Source organism: Schistocerca nitens, chromosome 7 (assembly GCF_023898315.1).
Source record: "Schistocerca nitens isolate TAMUIC-IGC-003100 chromosome 7, iqSchNite1.1, whole genome shotgun sequence".
NCBI classification, from domain to species: Eukaryota; Metazoa; Arthropoda; class Insecta; order Orthoptera; family Acrididae; genus Schistocerca; species Schistocerca nitens.
In genome coordinates this window covers 459,242,514-459,264,385 of record NC_064620.1, presented here as the reverse complement: position 1 = coordinate 459,264,385, position 21,872 = coordinate 459,242,514, and the positions used below count along the sequence as shown (strand labels likewise).

At 39.9% G+C, this 21,872-nt stretch overlaps 1 protein-coding gene across 1 annotated transcript in view; it reads left to right on the top strand.

Annotated features, from left to right (window-relative positions):
* LOC126195688 (cohesin subunit SA-2-like) overlaps positions 1-20,016 on the top strand; it is a 357,264-nt gene extending 337,248 nt beyond the window's left edge. Inside the window, exon 18 of the mRNA XM_049934316.1 lies at positions 19,887-20,016. Within this exon, the coding sequence (XP_049790273.1) occupies positions 19,887-20,016 (130 nt within the window). The remainder of the gene's footprint in view (positions 1-19,886) is intronic.
* The last annotated feature ends 1,856 nt before the right edge of the window (positions 20,017-21,872 follow it).

Here is a 21,872-nt window from a genome sequence, read left to right as displayed (position 1 = left end):
AAATTCCTGTGGGTCAGAGGGGCACATTGTTTACTTTAGTCAGGTTATAGACAGGCAGTCATGAAATACATTAGAACAGAAGAAGACTAGTTTCCAGAAAAGTGAAATTAATTTGTTTCGTCAGACCATTTGAGGGCTGAAAAACAAGATAGATGGGCTTCTTGTGTGCCTAGAAAATTCTAATGTAATAGATGTTCTGTCCCTCTCTGAACACAATCTAACAACAGGGATGGAGAAGTTAAATACTATGGATTATAGAGTAGCATCATTTTTGTGTGAAGTTCTGACATACATAGAAGTTCGACGCAAAGTCATAGCATATTGAAACAAACAATTTTATGTAGATAAGAACCTAGAACCATATGCTTGTGAGTTGTTACTGCAGAGAACTTCTGTGGCAATTATAACAGTCTGCAGATCCCTCTTCCACTCATGAATGGCACATGGAAAGCGTGATTGTCAGTAAGCCTCTTTATTAGTTCTACCAATTTTCTCATCATGATCATTTTGCAAGAGGGAAGAAGTAAAATGTTTTCTGACTCTTCTTTGAAAGTGCTCTCTTGAAATTTCAATAGTAAACCTCTCCATGATGCACAAGGCCTTCGAGTTTACCACTGCAGTTTGTTGAGTGTCTCTGTAATGCTCTTGTGCAGACTAAATGATATGATGAAACACACCACTCTTCATTGATTCTTCTCTATCTCTTCTGTTAGTTCTACCTTGTAAGGATCCCAGATTGATGAACGGCTTCCTTCTTGGATGAGTTACATTCCTGTAAGATTCTTCCCATGAATCTCACTCAGTCTGACATGTGCTTTTTCTACTATTTGTTTTATATAGTCATTTCACTTAAGGTTACTCTGGATAGTTACCCTAGATGTTTTATGGTAGGTACTGTTTCCAGCAACTTGTTCAAAATGTATGTGAATTTCTAAGGGACCAAACTGCTAAAGTTATCGGTCCCTAGACTTACGTGGTCATTCCGCTTGTCATCAATAGTGCAGTTATACATTGGATTTCTTTCCCTACATATGTGCAATATGTTACGTTTATTTACATCCAGTGTCAATTGCCAGAGCCTGCACCATTCATCAATCTTCTGCAGATCATTTTGCAAATCAGTGCTGTCTTCTAGCATTGTTGGCTTCTTCTAAACAACCACATAATCGTCAAACAGCCTTAAAAAACCTTCCAATGCTTTCTACTAGATCATTTATATTTGTTGAAAAAGTAACAGTGTTATCACATTTCCTTGGGGTAATCCAGAAGTCACCTGTACATCTGTCAGTTTTGTTCCATTACAGTGACTTGTTGAGTTCTGTCTGGTCTGATACTGAGTAAACTCATATTTTTTCAATAATCGGCAGTGCAGAATGGTGTCAAAATGCCTTCGTGATGTCAAATAATATGGCATCAACTGGAGCATCGTTGTCTGCAATGCTGTGGATATCTCTAAAAAGGTCTCTGTTTGCAGAATTTATGCTGATTTTTACAAAGAAGACTTTTGTTCTCCAAAAACATCATATTACGTGAGCACAAAACATCTTCCATGATTCTGCAACAGATTGACGTCAGCTATGTAGAATGATATATGCATATAATTATGTGCATGTATCATATGAATCTTCTAGAAAATGGGGATGAACTGCACTTTTTTTTCTAGTCAGTAGGTACCTTCCATTGTTCACGATAAACTGCTGCTGGAAGGGGAGCAAATTCTTTTGCATAATCTTTGTAGAAGCTTACAGGTATCTTATGTGGTCCTGATACCTTTCCACTATTAAACAATTGTAGTTGCTTTTATATTCCACAATCAGCTATCTCAGTATCCACCATTTTGACATTTGTATGATGACTGAAAGGAGGGACCATGTTATGATCTTCCATGGTGGAATAATTTTGGAAGGCTAAATTCAGTATTCTGGTCTTCTCTACATTATCTTCTGTTTTGGTGCCAGTGTGGTCACTGAGTGAATGAATAGAGGATTTCAAACTGCTTACTGATTTTATGTAAGAGGGTTTTTACTCATATCGGTTGACAAAATTTTACTTTCAGTCATTGAATGCTTCTCTCACTCTCTCCTTACACTCATGTTCACATCAGTCAGCTTTTGTTCATCAGCTAGGTTTTAACTTCTCTTCAATCTGTGATGAAGGTCTCTCAGTTTATGTAACAGTTTTATTACGTGTCTGTTAAAACAAGTTGGGTCTTTCCTATCCCGTAAGACCTGGTTCAGAGCATAGTTGTTTAAAACATATTGAATTTTTTAAAATTTCTATTCCACATCCTTGTCCTCAGCACTGAATATTTGATGCTGACTACTCAGATATTCCGGAATTTGTATCCTGTTACTCACTCTAAGCAAAAATATTTTCCAGACATTCTCAACATTCGTTGTAAAAGCCATGGTCATAGTTGCTTTCACAGCCTTAAATCACTTATACCTTCCTCTGCACTAATCGATTCCATAACTTCAGGACTGTTTGTTGCTAGATGGTATAAACCATTACCTTCACGAGTTCTTTCTCTTAATTATCTGCTCTGTAGTCTATAAAAGCATCTGGTTACCATTTTTGACTTGAACTTTGTGTTCTGTGTTACGGTAGGTCTTGTCATGGGGGAAGCCTTGTCAGAGAAGTCCACCGCATGAGCGTCTAGGGAAGTGATTCCAGTGGTGATTTCCCCTTGCCTTCCACTGACGATGATGAAATGATAATGAGGACAACACAACACCCAGTCCCTGAGTAGAGAAAATCTCTGACCCAGCCAGGAGTCGAACCTGGGCCCCAAGGCGTGACTGACTGCTGTGCTGACCACTCAGCTATTGGGGCTGACCTTCGATTATTAACTTCACCCAGATTAATTCACATTCTGAATCAGAAATAACCCCACTACATATTATCAAATTGTTTGCTTCAATAAATACACCACCACCATTGGGATCTAACCTATACTTAAAATAAATAGTTGAATCTGAACTTAGGATTTCATGGGTATTCACTTATGGTTTCAATCAACATTCTGTTCCTAATACTATCTGAGCGAGCATTATAACCTTCAATTACTGATACTAATTCTGTGACCTATCCTTGGATGCTCCTGTGGTTTACTAATATCATATTACCCTATTCTACTCTGACGCTTTGGATGATGATTTAAGTGCAATGTAGATGATATACAACTCCCACTTCTTTTCCGAGATGACTTACTTGAGATGCTCAGCCAATCTTCCCTGTTGGTTGGCCTGATGCTGCTAACTCTCTTTCACTTCTCCGAAGTATGCTGCTAGGTACAGGAATTCCGTAAGACTCTTTCTACTTATAAAAATAAGTAGATGTAAAAGTTTCATTTGCGTTAACTAACGACATATATTTAAATGTCTCCAAACGTCAGAAACAAACTAATTTACATACAAGAGAAAGGTGGTTTAAGCACCATGTCCATTCTCAACATGAATCAGAATGCACGTCTTCCCTTCAACAAGGCTAAGACAAAAATTCTTTTTCAAGAATACCTTCTCAACTGTTCTTTTTTTTCACTAACAGTAGTCACTGACACAATTAAAACAGAGTTACATAAATTATCATAGAGTTACATAAACACTCCATGGTCCTCTTGTACGCACTTTCTCTAAAACTTCCATGGATCGCCCGACAGGTACTTGTCAGTGCTGTTCAACCGCCACATCTGCATTCTTTCTGCGACTAAATTTAAAGCTGCACACACAGACGTGACGTGCAGTAGGTAGGATCCTATCATCCCACAGTAACATATAAAATTTCGTGTGTTCGATATGGTAGAAGGCTGAGTGGCTCTAGAATTTACACCGAAATTCTTGAATCACTACACTACATCTGATCTGCAAGAATGGGCATTCTCTGAGATCATTGTGGTTGGTGTTCTTCCAGTTTGGCAGAAAATTAATCTCTGATTCCATGGGAGGGTTTTTCTAACCTAAAAAACCCCCATGTGCACACCACACTTACTCCACTACCCTAGTGGTCACTTCCTGTTTGTAGTGCAAACCTGATCTATTAAGGATATGATGCACTTCCCCTGGTTTAGCCTTTAAAACTTAAGTTTGGTAAGCATTGCTTGAAACCCAAAATTTTTGTGCAGCAATGTAGTTGTAGGTCCAAGAGGTAATGCATCAAATATATATGTAAGAAAGTTCACTTAAATGTGATGTGGACTCAGTGCCTAGTTTTAAAAGACGTTGCACTCTATCCAGTATAAAGTTCAGGATTCTTTAATGACACAGGTTGGAGTCAGTAATTCTTGAGATATAAATCGTTGTTTATTTATCCTTCAACATAACATTTCACACTACCTTTCAAAATGTCACAAGCAAATATCAAAACATAAAACTCAGAGCCCATCATGAATTCAAAGAACTTCTCTCAAGTTTAAAACAGTATGCATGAGCTTGAAACCAGTCTGAACACATCTGAACTGAACTGAAGGAGACTAAGCAAAACTGATGAAATCAGAATGAAATTTTCACTCTGCAGTGGAGTGTGCACTAATATGAAACTACCTGGAAGATTAAAATTGTGCGCCAACTGAGATTTGAACTTGGGACCTTTGCCATTTGCAGGCAAGTGCTCTACCAACGGAGCTACCCAAGCACGACTCATGATCTGCCCTCAGACCAAGGTCCCAAGTTTGAGTTCCAGTCCAGCAAATGGTTTGAATCTGCCAGGAAGTTTCATATCAGCACAAACTCTGCTGCAGGGTGAATTTCATTTTGGAAACGTCCCCCAGGTTGTGGCTAAGCCACATCTCCACAATATCCTCTCTTCTTGGAGTTCTAGTCCTGCTAGTTTCGCAGGAGAACATCTGTGAAGTTTGGAAGGTAGGAGACAAAGTACTGGTGGAAGTAAAGTTATGAGAACAGGCTGTGAGTCAGGCTTCGACAGTTCAGTTTGTAGAGCACACACTGTGAGACAAAGGTCCGGAATTCACTGGCACAGTGGAGTGCTGCAGGTTAGACGGAGGGCAGGCGAGAGGTGGGGAGGGGAGGGGGCGTAGTGGAAAAGGGGAGAAGTAAAAAGACCAGGGGAAATGGTGGAATGAGGGCTTTGTAGTGCTGGAATGGGAACAGGGAAGGGTCTGGATGGGTTCAGGACAATGACTAACACAGGTTCAGGCCAGGAGGGTTATGGGAACATAGGATATATTGCAGGGAATGTTTCCACCTGCAAAATTCAGAAAAGCTGGTATTGGTGAGAAGGATTCATATGGCACAGACTGTGAAGCAGTCATTGAAATGGAGGGTGTCATATTTGGCAGGGTGCTCAGCAACAGGGTGGTCCACTTGTTTCTTGGCCATAGTTTGTCGGTGGCCATTCATGTGGACATACAGCTTGTTGGTTGTCATGCCCACATACAATGCAGCACAGTGGTTACAGCTTAGCTTGTAGATCACAAGGCTGGTTTCACAGGTAGCCCTGCCTTTGATGGGATAGGTGATGTTTCTGACAAGACTGGAGTACGTGGTGGTGGGAGGATGCATGGGCTAGGTCTTGCATTTAGGTCTGTTACGGGGGTATACACCATGAGGTAAGGTGTTGGGAGCAGGGATTGTGTAGGTATCGATGAGTATATTGGGTAAGTTCGGTGGACAGCAGAATACTATGTGGGAGGGGTGGGGAGTATAATGGGCAGGATACTTCTCATTTCAGGGCACGATGAGAGGTAGGCGAAACCCTGGCGGAGAATGTGATTGAGTTGCTTCATTCCTGGGTGGTATTGAGTTATGAGGGAATGCTCCTCTGTGGCTGGACAGTGAGACTTTTGGAGTTGGTGGAAGGCTGGAAAATAAGACATGGGAACATGTTTCTGTTCAAGGTTGGAAGGATAATTATGGTCTTGTACAAAAACAAATCTCCCATGCCTTATCTTTCAAGTCTCTCACCACCTCCCAAAGTCCGACTGTCTGGCCACAGAGGAGCATTCCCCATGTAACTCAGTACCACTCAGTACTAGAGCAACTGAATTACATTTTCCGGCAGTGTTTCGACTACCTCTCATTGTGCCCTGAAATGAGAAATGTCATGTCTACTATCCTTCCCACCCCTCCCACAGTGGTATTCCACCATCCACTGAACCTACACAATATACTCGTCCATCTCTACTCAACCTCTGCTTCCAACCCTTACCTCATGGCTCATACCCCTGTAATAGACCTAGATGCAGGACCTGTCCCATACATCCTCCCACCACCACCTACTTCAGTCTGGTCACAAACATCACTTATCCCATCAAAGGTAGGGCTACCTGTGAAACCAGTCATGTGATCTACAAGATGGGCTGGAAACCACTGTACTGCATTGTATGTGTGTATGTGGGCCACCGACAAACTGTGGCCAAGAAACAAGTGGACCACCCTGTTGCTGAGCTCCCTGCCAAACATGACATCCATTTCAGTGACTGCTTCACAGCAGCTTTTCTGAATTGCGCAGGTGGTAACTTTCCCTGCAATATATCCCACTTTCCTGTAACCCTCCTGGCCTCAACCTTTGTTAGTGATTGTCCTCATCCATCCAGACCCTTCCCTGTCCCCATTTCAGCACAACACAGCCCTCATTCCACCATCACGCCCAGTATTTTTACTTTTCTCCTTTTCCGATACCCCCCTCCCCCCCACCACCACCACCTCTCACCTGCCCTCCGTCTAACCTGCAGCACTCCACTTCCACCACCCCTACCCTGCTATCCCTCCCCTCCCTACCCCAGCCTCCTCCTTACCCCCACCCAGTCGCCACTCCCATCACGCACTGGTGCTACTGCTGCTGCTCGTATTGTGGCCTCAGGAGTACGTCGTGTGTGTGTGTGTGTGTGTGTGTGTGTGTGTGTGTGTGTGTGTGTGTGTGTGTGTGTGTGTGTGTGTGTGTCATCTGTTTTTGACAGAGGCCTTACTGGCCGAAAGCTTTATTTGTGACAGTCTTTTTGTTGTGCTGATCTGTGACTCAGCGTCTCTGCTATATGGTAAGCACCAACTTTCCTTTTCATAACGTTGTTGCACAGCATACAGGCAGACAGTGAACAGAGGCTACCGACTGGCAGCTCTGAACATTCGAACTACTCATCTGTAGTGCTGCAGGCAATGAAAATCTACACCACTGAAACTATGATACACACAAAAATGTATACAGAAAACAGAAGCTACCTCTGAGGGAAGTAATAATAATAGGGTCTGTAGACATAAAAAAAAATTTTTTTTGGCAAGGTAAACCGATGCAAGTCATTTGAAATTCTGAGAAAAATAGGAGTAAACTATAAGGAAAGGTAGATTGCATACAAAATGTATAAGAACCAAGAGGAAACTATAAGAATGGAAGACCAAGACTGAAGTGCTTAGATTAAAACTGGTGTAAGAAGGGTGTGGTTTGTTCAATTTATGCATCGAGGAAGCAAGGATGAAATACAGTAAAGGTTTAAGAGTAGAATTAAAATGTAAGATGAAATGACATCTATGATAAGATTCACTGATGATATTATTATCCTCATTGCAAGTAAAGAAGAATTACATGATCTGTTGACTTGAATGAACAGTCTAGTGAGTGGAGAATATGGATTGAGAGTAAACCGAAGAAAGAAGAAAGTAATGAGGAGTAAAAAAATGCGGTTAGTGAGTAAAAGAAATGCGGTTAGTGATTAACTTAACATCAAGATTAATGTCCACAAAGTTAATGATTCTGCTACCTTGGAAGCAAAATAAAATATTACAAATTAGGGAAGGAGGACAAAAAAGCAAACCAGCTAAAGCAAAGAGGGGATTTCCAGCAAAAAGAAATCTACTAGTATCAAATAGCAGCCTTAATTTGAGGAAGAAATTTCTGAGGATGTACATTTGGAGCACAGTATTGTATGCTAGTGAATCAAGGGTTGTGGGAAAATCAGAAAAGAACTGAAGCATTGGAGATGTGGTCTATAGAAGGATGTAGAAATTTAGGTGGAATGAAAATTAAGGAATGAGGACATTCTCCAAAGAATTTGTAAATAAAAGAACATTGAAAACACAGACAAGAAGAACGGATAGATGATAGAACATCTGTTAAGATGCCAAGGAATAACTTCCATGGTACTAGAGAGAACTGTACAGGGTAGAAACTGCAGGGGAAGAAAGAGATTGGAATACATCCAACAAATAATTGAGAATGTTCAGTACATGTGCCATTTTGAGATGAAAAGATTGTTGCAGGGGAGGAAGTTGTGATAGGCTGCTTCAAACCAGTCGAAGAACTGATGGGAAAAAAACTATAGTAGTGTGCAAAACTGAAGGATGAAAGTAACTTTCACATAATGTGTCACTGCCAAGTAACAAAGCTCGATGAATGGACATTGCATAGCAAGACATGCTATAGTATAGTACAGAAGGCGACTGAAAGGAATATGCAATGAGATGAACAGAAATGACATTTTTATTCAAAGACAATAGTTACGCCTAAGTTGCTGCAATTTGTGATGGTCCCCTGGACATTACAAAAAGCAGGACATGGTTCTTAACAGGGTGTGTGATAAAATGGGGATGGCTATGCATGCATGCATTGCAGTGTGCTCCCATAATGGCCAGAAGTTTTCTAAGGAGTTCTTGTGGTAGGGCATTCCATTTGTCCACCAGCATGGTTGATAAACTGCTGGACGGTCGTTGGTGCATGTGTACATGCTGCAATTTGTCTCCACACTGCACCCAACACATGCTTGATGGGATTTAAATCAGGAATATCATCTTATTCCAAGAGCTCCTCCATCTGTGCTCTTCGATGTAGCCATGCATTGTCATACATAAAAAAATGAAGTTAGGGCTGAATCCACCCCTGAAATGATGCAAATGAGGAAGGAGTATGGTCTCACAACAATACTGGTGAGTGTACTGGTTTCAGAGACTTTGATGTCAGTATGTCTATGCAACATTATGCCTCCGCACACCATAACACCTGGAACACCAAAACAGTTGTGTTTGACAATGCTGCTGAGTGCATTATGTGTTCCACTTCTTTGCCATATGCATCCAGAATCACTACTCAGACTGAATCAGCTCTCATCCAAGAAGAGCACGCAACCCACTCTTTGTTGCTCCAGCCTCTGTCCTGTTGCCTCCATTGTATTGCTCCTTGATTGACACTCCATGTATTTTCCCATTACTTCACCTGCCTTGTGATGCAGAGACAGCCCCATTTTATGCTATACAGTATTCACGGTTACCTCATGCCATATGATGTCCAGCTTTCCATGCATGACTTCTGGCTACATGCTTCCACACTTTCATTCATTTCCATGGAGTGGTTAATATGTTATGTTGCTCGGTCTAGCTCGTCGTTAAGTTTTGAAGAGCTGTGTACATCCATACTCTGAAAAGCACTGTGAAGTTCATGTAAAAGGATATTTCTCATCAGACCAGTTTTTGGGGCTTAACATTTGAAGTACAAGAAAAATTATTGCTTAAACACTTCTGTGCTTTGTAATTAGTCTAACTTTGTCTCCGCAATCCCTATGGAAGCAATATGTAGGATGTTGCAGTATATTCCTAGATTCATCACGTAAAGTTAATTCTTGAAATGAAATGTACGAAGTAGGATTTCAAACGATTCCTTGTGTCTATCCATCAAGCTTTGCCAGTTGAGTTCTGTCAGCATCTTCATGACATTCTCCCACAGATCAAACAAACCTGTGACAATTCGTGCTGCCCTTCTTTGTATATATTAAATGTTCCCTATTAGTCATATTTGGTATGAGTACCACACACTGTAATATTCTAAGATGGGTTGCACGAATGTTTTGTAAGCAATCTCTTTTCTGGACTGATCGCATTTCCTGGTATTCTACAAATGAATCGAAGTCTGCCACTTGCTTTACCTAGGATTGAGCCTATGTGAGCGTTTCATTTCACCATTATAACACCCAAGTATTGCATAAGTTGACCAACTCCCACTGTAACTCATTGATATTGCAGTCATAAGATACTACATATTTTTTTCATTTTGTGAAATGCACAATTTTCCGTTTCTGAACCTTTAAAGCACGTTGCCAATCTGTATACCACTATGAAATCTTATCATACTCTGACTAAATATCTGTGCAGCTTTTTTTGCACAGTGCTGTGTTATACATGACTGCATCATCTGCAAAAAGCCTGAGGTTACTATTAATATTGTCTGCCAGTTCACTGATATACAACATGAACAGTAAGGGACCAACACATTTCCCTGGGGCTCACCTGAAGTTACTTCTGTATCTGTTGATAGCTCTCTTTACCAGATGATGTGCTGCACATTCCCCACCAATAAATCTTCAATCCAGTTACAAATTTTGATTGGTGCTCCACATGAGTGTACTGCTGATGATAAGCAGAGCTTTGGTACTGAATGAAATGCTTTTCAGAAATTGAGAAATATTGCATCTACCTGAATGCCTTGGTTTGTGGCTTTCAGGATGTCATATGAGAAAAGTGCGAATTGAGTTTCACATGATCAGTGCCATCTTGTCTTCATTCGAATGAAAGTGTTACACATTGAAAACAGGTGCCACGGAAAGGGATTCATGTGTGAGTGTCCTGAATGGTTTGTCTGAAAATTTATTCGGGCAGATAGTTACAGAACGAATGCTATGAGTGATGTTTTCATCTCCTAGGAACTAACAGACTTCTCTTTAATGAGTAAGTTAATGTCAAAAAGGGAATCGGTGATGATTAGGCTGCAATAGCATCAATGACTATGGGTATATAAGAAATGTTAAAAAAAGGTAGGAAATTATTTTTAGTTAGCAAGAGTGACAAGATACGAATTGCAGGGTATCTAATTAGTAAGCATCAAATATTCAGCTTTATAGAAGATGTGGAGCACAAATGGACAAAATCAAAAAACTGTACAGTATGCTTTAGTCAAGCATGTGCAGAGCAAGGTTGTTGGCAATGGATGAGACTCACTCAGCAGCCAAGTTACAAAGTTATTGCAACAGCCCTGAGAGCTTCATCTTCGATTTAAGCAAAGTCAAAGTACAGTAGACTAACAGAAGTCGAATGAAGCAAAAATAAGTGTGAAGAGAGTGATAGAAGAACCATTCAATAAATTTCAAAGTAAAATTTTGCCAAACAGCTGACTAAAAATCCCAAGAAGTTTTAGTGTTACAGAAAGTTAGTAAGTGGATCAAAATCATCAATTCATTCTGGCATTGAAACAGGAGAGGACAGAGGGAAGATCGAAATACTGTATTCAGTGTTCCAAAATTGTTTCAGTGCGAAAGACCGTAATATGTTTCCTCCTTTAAATCATTTCACATATTTTGAATTGGCAGAGTTTTAGATAAGTGAAATCAGGTAGAACTGCTAGAAAGTAGCTGGACCAAATGAAATATCTATGAAGTTCTACATAGATTATGCAAAAGAAGTTGCTCACCCCCTAGAAGTAGTTTATCGTAGATCACTGGAACAGTGAAGTGTACCTAGTGATTGGAAAAAAGCCCAGGTCATTCTCATTCCAAAAAAAAGGCCACCCTATAGATACACATAATTATAGGTCTATTGGCTGATAAGTCCAGCATTGCTCAGTTATATTTTATTAGAAACAAAACCTTACATGTACTCCTGCAGTAGACTGAGTGCAAGGTGATCATGGACAGTTTCTGTGTTCTGGGTGCAATTGCTTTGTATGTCTACAGTGTGATTTTATAAACATATCTGTGGCAACGCCTCATCATAGCTCTATTGACAGTTACTGTCTTCACCTACAGCAATTTTTGTTCTGCAGTTGAAAGCTGTAAAAAGTGCTACCAGGTGTCAGGGATTTCCGTAAGCTGACTTGACTGTAGGGGAGACTTAATAGTAAAGAATGAATGTATAAAAACTTGGTGTGGCATTTTTTTTTCTGTGTCCTTGATGTCATATCTCCTGATCTATGTGTTACACATTGGTGCAATTTTGTACGTACATTCAATGACGTGTAGTGCTGCAAAATGTATTGAGAATAAAGTTAGTAGTAAAGAAGTAATAAATTTAAATGTGATGCACAGTGCAGCAGTTTTCCATGCATCTCAGTTTTCATGAGTTCATATCTCCTGGTCTATGTAGAGCACCCTAATATAATTTTGTAGGTGCATTTAGCAGCATATGTGGATACTGTCTGCAAAATTTATTGCAAGTAGAGGTAGTAGCACAAAAATAATAAATTTAAACATTAGCTATGATGTGACAAATTTTCACACATCTCATTGTTTATGATATCATATCACATGAACTATGATAGGTAGGTAGGTGGTTCTTAACCCCAGAGCAATTGTTGCCCGATAGTAAGGGATATGTGTACCAATTTTGTCTGAAATTTGTCTAGTGGTTTAAGGAGATGTGTGTGTGTGTGTGTGTGGAGGGGGGGGGGGGAGGGGGAGGGGGGGCGGCAAAGAACTCTCTCTCTCGCTCTCTCTCATAATATGGATGTTGCTGAGGACAATGTGTTGTAGAATTATGTGACATGTTTTATGCACACAAATAACGTTCTTGGAGAATGAAAACCTTCTCTGTAAAAATCGGTGTGGATTCTGCAAACCGAGATCTTGTGAAACTCAGCTCACTCTGTTCATCCATGAGATCCAGAGCACTGTTGATAAAGGTGTTCAGGTTGATACTGCATTCTTCGATTTCCAAAAGACATTCAATACAGCTCTGCTCTGTCAGTTAGTGAACGAAATTTGAGATTACTGCATACCAGGCCGGATTTGTGATAGGGTACAGGAGTCCCATGCTGACAGAACTGAACACATTGTTACCGGAACAAAATCTACAAATGTATGGGTAATCTCAGGAACACCTCAAGGGTGTGTTAGAGGCCACCGCTATGTCCGGTTTATATTAACTGTTGTGTCTAGACCATACAGCCTAGACACAATGCTGTAGCCGATAGGGCACGCAATGCTAATGCAGACGGGCGTGAAGTCTGGAACATGAGCACTTATCAATGAATAAGAAGAAAAGTACGTAGATGCTTGTTACTTAACTTTTAATTAGTCCTTGGAATACATCTCTCTTGAATATTAGTAAGCTATAGGCACTGATACAAATGGCGCCTTGCTAGGTGGTCGCCATTTAACTTAGCAGAGGGCTATTCTACTGTCTATCTCTCGGCAATTGAGAGCAAGGCTTAGCACGTCCAATCGCTAGCTATGTTGTCCGTACAACTGGGGCTGAGGTCTCCTCAGTCTCTCGAGACCTGCCTTGTGGTGGCGCTAGGTTTGCGATCCCACAGTGGCGACACGCGGGTCCGACATGTACTACAGGACCGCGGCCGATTTAAGTTACCACCTAGCAAGTGTGGTGTCTAGCGGTGACACCACATTAACAATCTAGCGGATACAATGGAGGCTACGTGAGGCTATTTGCTAATGTTGCAGTAGTCTATAGGAAAGTTGCAGTGACAGAAGACTGCAACAAAATGCAAGAAGAGCTGCAAAAGATTGACTGTTGGTGCTGGGACTGGTGATTGACTCTAATGTAAATTAATGTAACATATTGCACCTAAATAGGCAAAGAGATGAACTACTGTTTGAGTATATTATTGGCAAAGATCATTGCAAACAGTAACTTCTGTAAAATACCTAGTAGTAACCATCTAGAGTGGTCTAAAGTTGAATGACCACATAAAAAAAAATGGTAGGAAAAGTAGATGTCCGATTGAGATTCAGTGGGAGGATCTTACGAAAACATGACAGCCACAGAATAAGTAGCTTACAAGACATTTCTTCATCTAATTCTTGAGTATTGTTCACCTGTCTGGAGCCTTACCAAGTAGGATTAATAGAAGAGATAGAAAAGATCCAACGAAGGGAGGTGTGTTTTACCGCAGGATTGTTTACGCGAGGGAGCATTATGGAGATGCTCAACAAATTCCAGTAACAGATGCTACAAGAGAAGTGTTATGCATCTCAGAGAGGTTTACTACTGAAATTTCATTATGGCACACACATTTGTGAATGGAACAGGAAAGGGGAAAAAGATAGTGGTAGTTAAAGTACCCGTTGTTACACACTATAAGGTGGTTTGTGGAATATAGGTGTTGATGCTCATGTTTTTGGAATCCACCCTGATTGGTGCGGAGGAGGTCATTCTGTCTGAGGTACCGCATTACATGTTAGCTCTTGGATTATACAACGAATGACTGTCAAGGATATTGGGGGATAGTGTTGTGGATCACTTTTCTGGCCTGCTTGTTGACAGGTGTGGCCTATGCTTTCGACCATCCACTGGGCATGGTTTTTTTATTCAGGGGATCTAGTAAATTATGGCCAAAAGAGGGGCCAACATAGCCATAAATCTGGTAGGGATTCTCTAGGGACGTGGATCTTTTTTAAATTTGAATGATTTCAACTGTTTCTCAATGCTGCTGGCACTAAAATCTATTTCATTCTTCGTTGCAAAGGTGCGGGAATTAAATTCGGGCAATACTCGTGAGTGTCTGGAAGATAACTTTGCTGCCACTAACTGACGTTACATATGACTAGAGGTTCTCCGAGTTTCGTGAAAGATCTTTCAATATTATTGTGCTATGACAGTCGTTGATCTCTTCATGCATTGTGCTCTTGACAACCATATGTATTTCATTCAGTTTCTATCTGTGTATAACCATAAGCTTTGTTTTACACCTGTTATGCAGTAGTATCTTTCTTTACCACTATCTTTATATTGACTATACCATGGACAGCTCCTCACATCATGGACTGCTCTACTAGATAAACATGTATCCAGTACATGGTTAACCATCCTTTTGAACCTGAGTCATGCTTCTTTTATGTACTCCTGTACAGAGTTAAATTTTTCAGGTTCTCCATTGAGGTATAACACTACTGCCTCTTTGTCTCATTTGCTGAATGTGTAGAACTTTCTTCTTGTTGTAGTTATTATTTGTACTTTGGTAATCACTACAACTGCCTTATGTTTATTGATAGCAGTTTCAGGCTGGACTTGCTCAAAGAGTTCAGATCTATTTATTGCCACTTGATCCAATATAGTTCTATCATGAGTGGGTTTTCGAACTATCTGATCTACGTAGCTTTCAGAGAAGGTATTTGGTAATGATTCACTGGATGTCCATCACTCCCAATAGTAACAAAGCATTAATTATCCCAATTGATTTTTGGATGATTGAACTATCCTTCATTGATTACAATATGATGGGGAACTTACACTGAAGGGACAGAAGTCATGGGATAGCGATATGCACATACACAGATGGTGGTAGTATTGTGTTCACAAGGTTTAAATGGGCAGCTCACTGGCGGAGCTTCCATTTGTATTCATGTGGAAAAGTTTCGGACATGATTATGGCTGCACGACAGGGATTAACAAACTTTGAATGTGGAATGGTAGTTTGAGCTAGGCACACGGGACATTGCATTTCGGAAATCGTTAGGGAATTCGATATTATGAGATCCACAGTGTCAAGAGTGTGCCGAGAATACCAAATTTCAGGCATTTCCTCTCACCACAGACAATGCAGTTGCCAAAGGCTTCCATTTAATTACTGTGAGCAGTGGCATTTTCATAGAGTTGTCAGTGCTAATGGACAATCAATGCAGCTTGAAATAACCACAGAAATCAATGTGGGACGTACAGCGAATATATCCGTTAGGACAGTGTTTCAAAATTTGGCATTAATAGGCTATGGCAGCAGACGACCGATGCGTGTGCCTTTGCTAACAACGCAACATTGCATGCAGTGCCCTTCTTGGGCTTTTGACCATATCGGGTGGAAGCTAGACAACTGGAAAACTGTGGCCTGGTCAGATGAGTACCAATTTCAATTGGTAAGAGCTGACGGTAGGGTTCGAGTGTGGTGCAGACTACATGAAGCCGTGGACCAATTTGTCAGCAAGGTGCTGTGCAAGCTGGTGGTGGCTCCATAACGATATGGGCTGTGTTTACACAGAATGGACTGAGTCCTCTGATCGAACTGAACTGATCATAGACTGAAAACGATTATGTTCAGTTATTTGGAGACCATTTTCAGCCATTTATAGATTTCATGTTTCCAAACAATTTGTATAGATTTATTTATTTAATTGCATGGCTAGGTCCCTCTGTCGGGCAGACCGTTCGCTGGGTGCCGGTCTTTCAATTTGATGCCACTTCCGCGACCTGCAGTCGATGAGGATGATAGGATGATGATGATGATGATGACAGCACAACACCTAGTCCCTGGGTGGAGAAAATTCCCTGACCCAGCTGGGAATCGAACCAGAGGATTGACAGTCTGTCACGCTGACCATTCAGCTACCGGGGGCGAATGTTTGTATAGATGACAGTGTGCCATTACACCAGGCCACAATCATTCGTGACTGGGTTGAAGAGCATTCTGAACAGTTCGAGTGAATGATTTGGCTACTGAGATTGTCCGACATGAATCCCATCGAACATATGTGGGATATAACTGATAGGTTAGTTCATGTACAAAATCCTGCACTGGCAACACTTTTGCAACATGGATGGCTGTGGATGCAGCATGGCTCAATATGTACGCAGAGGACTTCCAACGACTTGTTGAGTCCATGCCACATTGAATTGCTGCACTACGCCGAGCGAAAGGAGGTCCAACACATATTATGAGGTATCCCATGACTTTTTTGACCTCAGTTTATATACTAATGAACTAAGATTTTCTCTAAAGTTTTTGATTACATTGGAGTGGGGAAATCTGGTGGTCGATAGAAGAATCTAATAGCAAGTTTAGACCAACCTCAGTGTATATACTAATGAACTAAGATTTTCTCGTAAAGTTTTTGATTACATTGGGAGTGTGGGGTGGGGAGTGGGGAAATCTGGTGGTCGATAGAAGAATCTAATAGCAAGTTTAGACCGACCCCTGATACTTAGTCTTGCACAAACAATCATACATTCAAGTTCAGTTTCTGTCTCTGCAGATCTGAGTTTATTGTTTACTGTAGCAAATATACCACTTCCATTTATTATTAGCCTATCCTTTTGATATGCTTAAATTTTTCCCAAACGTCTTACTGCTATCACTTTCAAGTTTTAACCAGCTTGCTGTAACTAGGATTGTGTGAGTTCCACTGTGTTTTAGGAATGCTTCAAATCCTGGGACTTTGTTGTGAATGAACCAGAGGGAGGGTGGAGGGCATTTCTTTGGATCTTGAAACACCCTGCATAAACTTGACAAGCAGCCAACTACCTGGGTAGCCAGTCTTTTATGTGTAGTGCTAACCTGACCAATTAAGGGAACTGTACAGACCTCAGCCCTACGAGATAAGTATAGAAAGTCGCAGCCTACCTCATCACAGCTTTATTTAAAAGTCCGTGATTCATACCTTCCATTTGATTCAAAAGCAGAGATCCACAATCAGTTCTTGGGATCATTCTGAAGATTGTGAGCTGTGTTGAAATTCTGGGGCAATACTGGTCTTCTCAACCTCCTTTGCTAGTTACTGAAATGATCTAAGTATGACCTTGGAGCCCAGAGGAAAGGTATCATTTGTACCAACAGGCAGCACAATCTGCATTTGGTGTCGCTTCGTACCCTCAGCAGCTGCTGGAACCACCTCTTTCACATATTGAAGCAGTCACACTAAGTGTATCGGGTGTCCCATCTAATCCCTTGCTGCCATTTACCTAAAGGGTACCATTAATCACCGTGTGTTCAAACTGGTGACGTTTGCTGTTTGCTTCCCCTCAACACCGCACACAGCACATTTACTGACAGGTGAAATAAGTCTCACTGGTTCAGTTTCATTTTCAGTGGAAGATAGCACCTCGAACTTTTTGGTTTGGGGAAAGGTCTAATATTTTGTGTTCTCCTTGCCCTCTGTCTCCCCTGCACAGGGAGCCTAGACCTACCATTGATGTTCTACTTGGAGTCAAGTGGTCTAGTAGTAATAGATCCTGTACTTGCTGTAGAAGAGGTGACATCCACATGAGAGGATAGTAGTTTGGGTATCCCTGGTACATGAATATTGCTGAAACTGTATTAAGCACAAACACTCCCAACATTAGATAGTCAAGATGATTATCAGCTGCTTAGGAACATAGACTAACTCATCCCATGCCCAAGAAAAGCAGTATGAGGCTGTATCATAGCTGGTGCGTACAGAAGAGTAAATAAATAAACAACTTTAAACAAAGTCTGCTGAGTCTCTTTTAATTTTTGAGTCCAATATGCTGTAAGTATTGCCAGTTGCCCTTACGAACTGAGGTGACTAACAGCCAAAAAGTGATATCTATTATGACAACAGAAAACTTTGGGATAAAATGTACTGATTCCATGAAGTGTTTCTGAGGTTATAGTCACCCAGAAATAATGTTAATTTATGACAAATACAGGCAGTATACATGTCCATTAAATGAGAAAACTAAATTCAATATGTTATTTTAGTTACGTACTACAATTACTGTAAATTACGAACGCCAGTTTAGTAGGAAATATGTAATGCCCAACATTTGAAACTCCCAAAAATTCTTGAAAACATACATTTATTTGCCAGATGTGCACTGAAATCTGATGTGCATGATTCTTTTCTTTATTAATAAAAATTTTGTGAAGCACCAACACTCAAAAGCATCTGAAAATTCTCAAAAATGTACAATTTTCAGGTAAAAATACAATGAAATTAGGAAATGATTGTTTTTGAATGAGTTTACTGTTGCCAAAAGTTCCTAAAAAGCACAAATTAAGTTTACATTTTACAATATAGTATGAGTTTTTTGCAACACTTGCAAATGTTCCAAAAATAAATAATATACTATGATACACACAAGCCTCGACATAATCAATGAAAAAATATGCAAAAATGACACAAACAGTATAATATTAAATCAGAAATTTTAAACCTGATGTATCTGGTGCATGCAATATGAAGAAAGTATACTGGATGGATTACCAACACTAATATTGATAATTGAATTCCTGTGTGTGTGTGTGTGTGTGTGTGTGTGTGTGTGTGTGTGTGTGTGTAAAAATGTGGTACACAAGAATAATCTACGTAGAGTACCATCCAAACAGAACAAATTTTTTGTCCAAGGGTTTGATGACTTTGCATAGTCAGTTATATTTTAACATGGTAATTACATTTTATTTTGAAATGGTTGACTAAAGAGTAAATGAAACCGCATTCACGTAAATTTTGGGTCCGTTTTCTCTTTCTTTAATTTTTAATTGTATAGTTCAGTTTTGGGAAATAAGTGTTGTATTTCATCTTTATTAGAGAAGTTTTTAAAACCAGAGCCTTTTCAATTGGTTAAACATTTGCCCACTGCAATTTTTAGCTTATTGTATACCAGGATTTCCCAAACTGTGTCCCATGGAACACTGGTGTTCCCACGGAAAATGAATAAGAGCTCTGTGAAAAACCGTCAATATCATGGCTTCCCCCCACAAGACCCCACCGCTTCCCACCCCTCTCGACATTTTGGTTATACTAATACTTCTTTTTTAAGTATGATTTGTGTGTTATTAGTTTTGATTTAAAATTGAAGTAAGTTTTTCTCCTTTTTAAAATTGTATTAATCTTCAAAATAAACTAGGTGTTTCATCAAAGTACCAGGATTCTCAAAGTGTTCTGTCAGAGGAAAAGTTTAGGAACCCTGTTGTGTATTGATTTTTATATATTTGGGACAAAGTTACCTCAGTTAAGGGTAACATTGACCCAAAACAAAATTACAGATTATTTCTGAAATATGGCAGCCCTACGTTGATTTCATCATGTATGAGTATTAGAGACTGATATGGGAAAAGATTCTACTAGTACAATTCACAGCGACAAGAAGTCACAGTTGAACTTTTGTCGAAGATGAAAAATGCTATACAGCTGATAGTAGCTCCAAAACACTGTGCTTAGTAGTGTACCTTGGCAAACTGAATGAGCTGATTTTGATTTGAATCTCTTTCAGGGGCACGTTGGAGGTGTTTATTCATCCTGCGCCTCAGCCAACAGCAGCAAGCACGCCAATGCCTCCTCTGTCTGTTACACCCAGCATTGAAGATACAAGTGTTCCTCCATCTCAGATATTAATGACCTAAAGAACCTTTGGAAGTAATTTAGTGTAAGAAATACTGCTGATAAAGTTTTGCTGATGTTCATAATTCATGATGCCCTTAACAGTTTTTATTGTACAAAATTGAGTTATGCAGTAAATATTCATATTAAGATGACGTGTTATTTAACTGCTGTTTACAAAAATTAAAATATCTGAATAACAATAACTTTACTATTGTTATTACAACAATCTTGTAAAGTTATGTTATTTTTAATAATCTGGTGAGAAGCAACATTTTATGTTTTTTAGTATGTGCAAGGATTATTATTGTGTAAAGTTACACAATCAAATACTGTTGGTAAATATGTTTTGTTATATTGGTCCATTGCAACCATTTCTCTACAGTCTCCATACACTGCTGGCCATTAAAATTGCAACTAGAAGGTGGCAGCATGCAAAAGCTCTTGTATTGACAAAGTCTGATACCTGTTTGGTATACAAATGATTAGCATTTCAGTGCAACTTCACAAACTAGTAAAGTTAGACCACCCAATTCCTTTATACAAAGAAAAATTATGCAGTAGCTTTCTCGTTCAGAAATTGCATTTTAATGTTGATTGTTGTTGAGAAATCGTGTTGTGCCTCATTTAAGAAGGAGAAATGTCTTATAACTATGTGCCGGAAGTTAACAGTGACACAATTGTGGGGCACCAAGATCACAGTTTATTAGTCCATGTCGTTCCTTGTGTCGGCTGGAGCCCTGCAAGTATTATGTGGATAAGGAATTGATATCTTCAGTAGGATCTCAGACTACTGAATGATTTAAGTGTGATTGACGTTTGCTGAATGAATCATGTCCATTATCACCCAGTACCGCTATAGATCAGTTACACCATACACACAACAGCTAGTAATTACTCCATTTAACTGAGATTCACACCACAAAATATTTTCCAACTGCACACTTAAAACTTTTCTCTTGTACATTGAGACTGTCTCCTTTATATTGCACTTCCTGTGCAGCAAGGTGTGTGACACACCATATCATATTTGCATAGTGTATTGTGTTGTTGTGGTTTCAAAGATGATCTTTAAATATGCTTCAAGTGCAAATGAAAAGTAAAGTTACCATCATTAATTGTTATAATGCAACTGGATAGATAAAAAATATACTCACCAAGCAGCAGCAGGAGAACATATACATACAAAAGTATACAGGGTGAGTCAGGAGGAAAGGTACATGCACTGAGGGGTGATAGTGATTGTGAGTAAAAAATTTCTTATGGGCAAATGCAATGTTCCGAATGGTTTCTGAGATAGAACACATGTAATATCACTTTTGTACAATTTCTGGAATAACTCATCATGTTTCTCAAGGACTTACAGTTTGCACAAAGACAGTGTGAGGATATTGAAAATCTGACACAAAGCGATGTGCATGCGCTGTAGCTTAGGTACTCTTTGTAGTCCAATGTGAAGTAGTTTCCCGACCTGATGGAACACAAGTGTCCTGCATCAAACTGTTCGTCGTCATACGTTGTGCACAATAACAGTGTTTGAATAACACAGAAAATAAGTAACAAAGTGTTATTACATACATTCTATCTCGGAAACCATTCGCAATAGGGCATGTGTCCATAGGAAGTTTTTTGTTCAGAATCACTTATATTATCACCCCTCTAAGGCTGTACCTTTCCTCCTGACTCACCCTGTACATGCAAGCTTTTGGAGCCATTGGCTCCTTCTTCTGGAAGAAGGGTTGAAGAGGAAGGAAGAAGGATGAAGGAAAAGGACTGATGATGTTTAGGAAAAGGGGCAGAGTTCAGAAAAGTCACCCAGAACCCCGAGGCAGGGGAGACTTATCGGACGGAATGAGAGGGAGAGAGAATGATTAGTGGG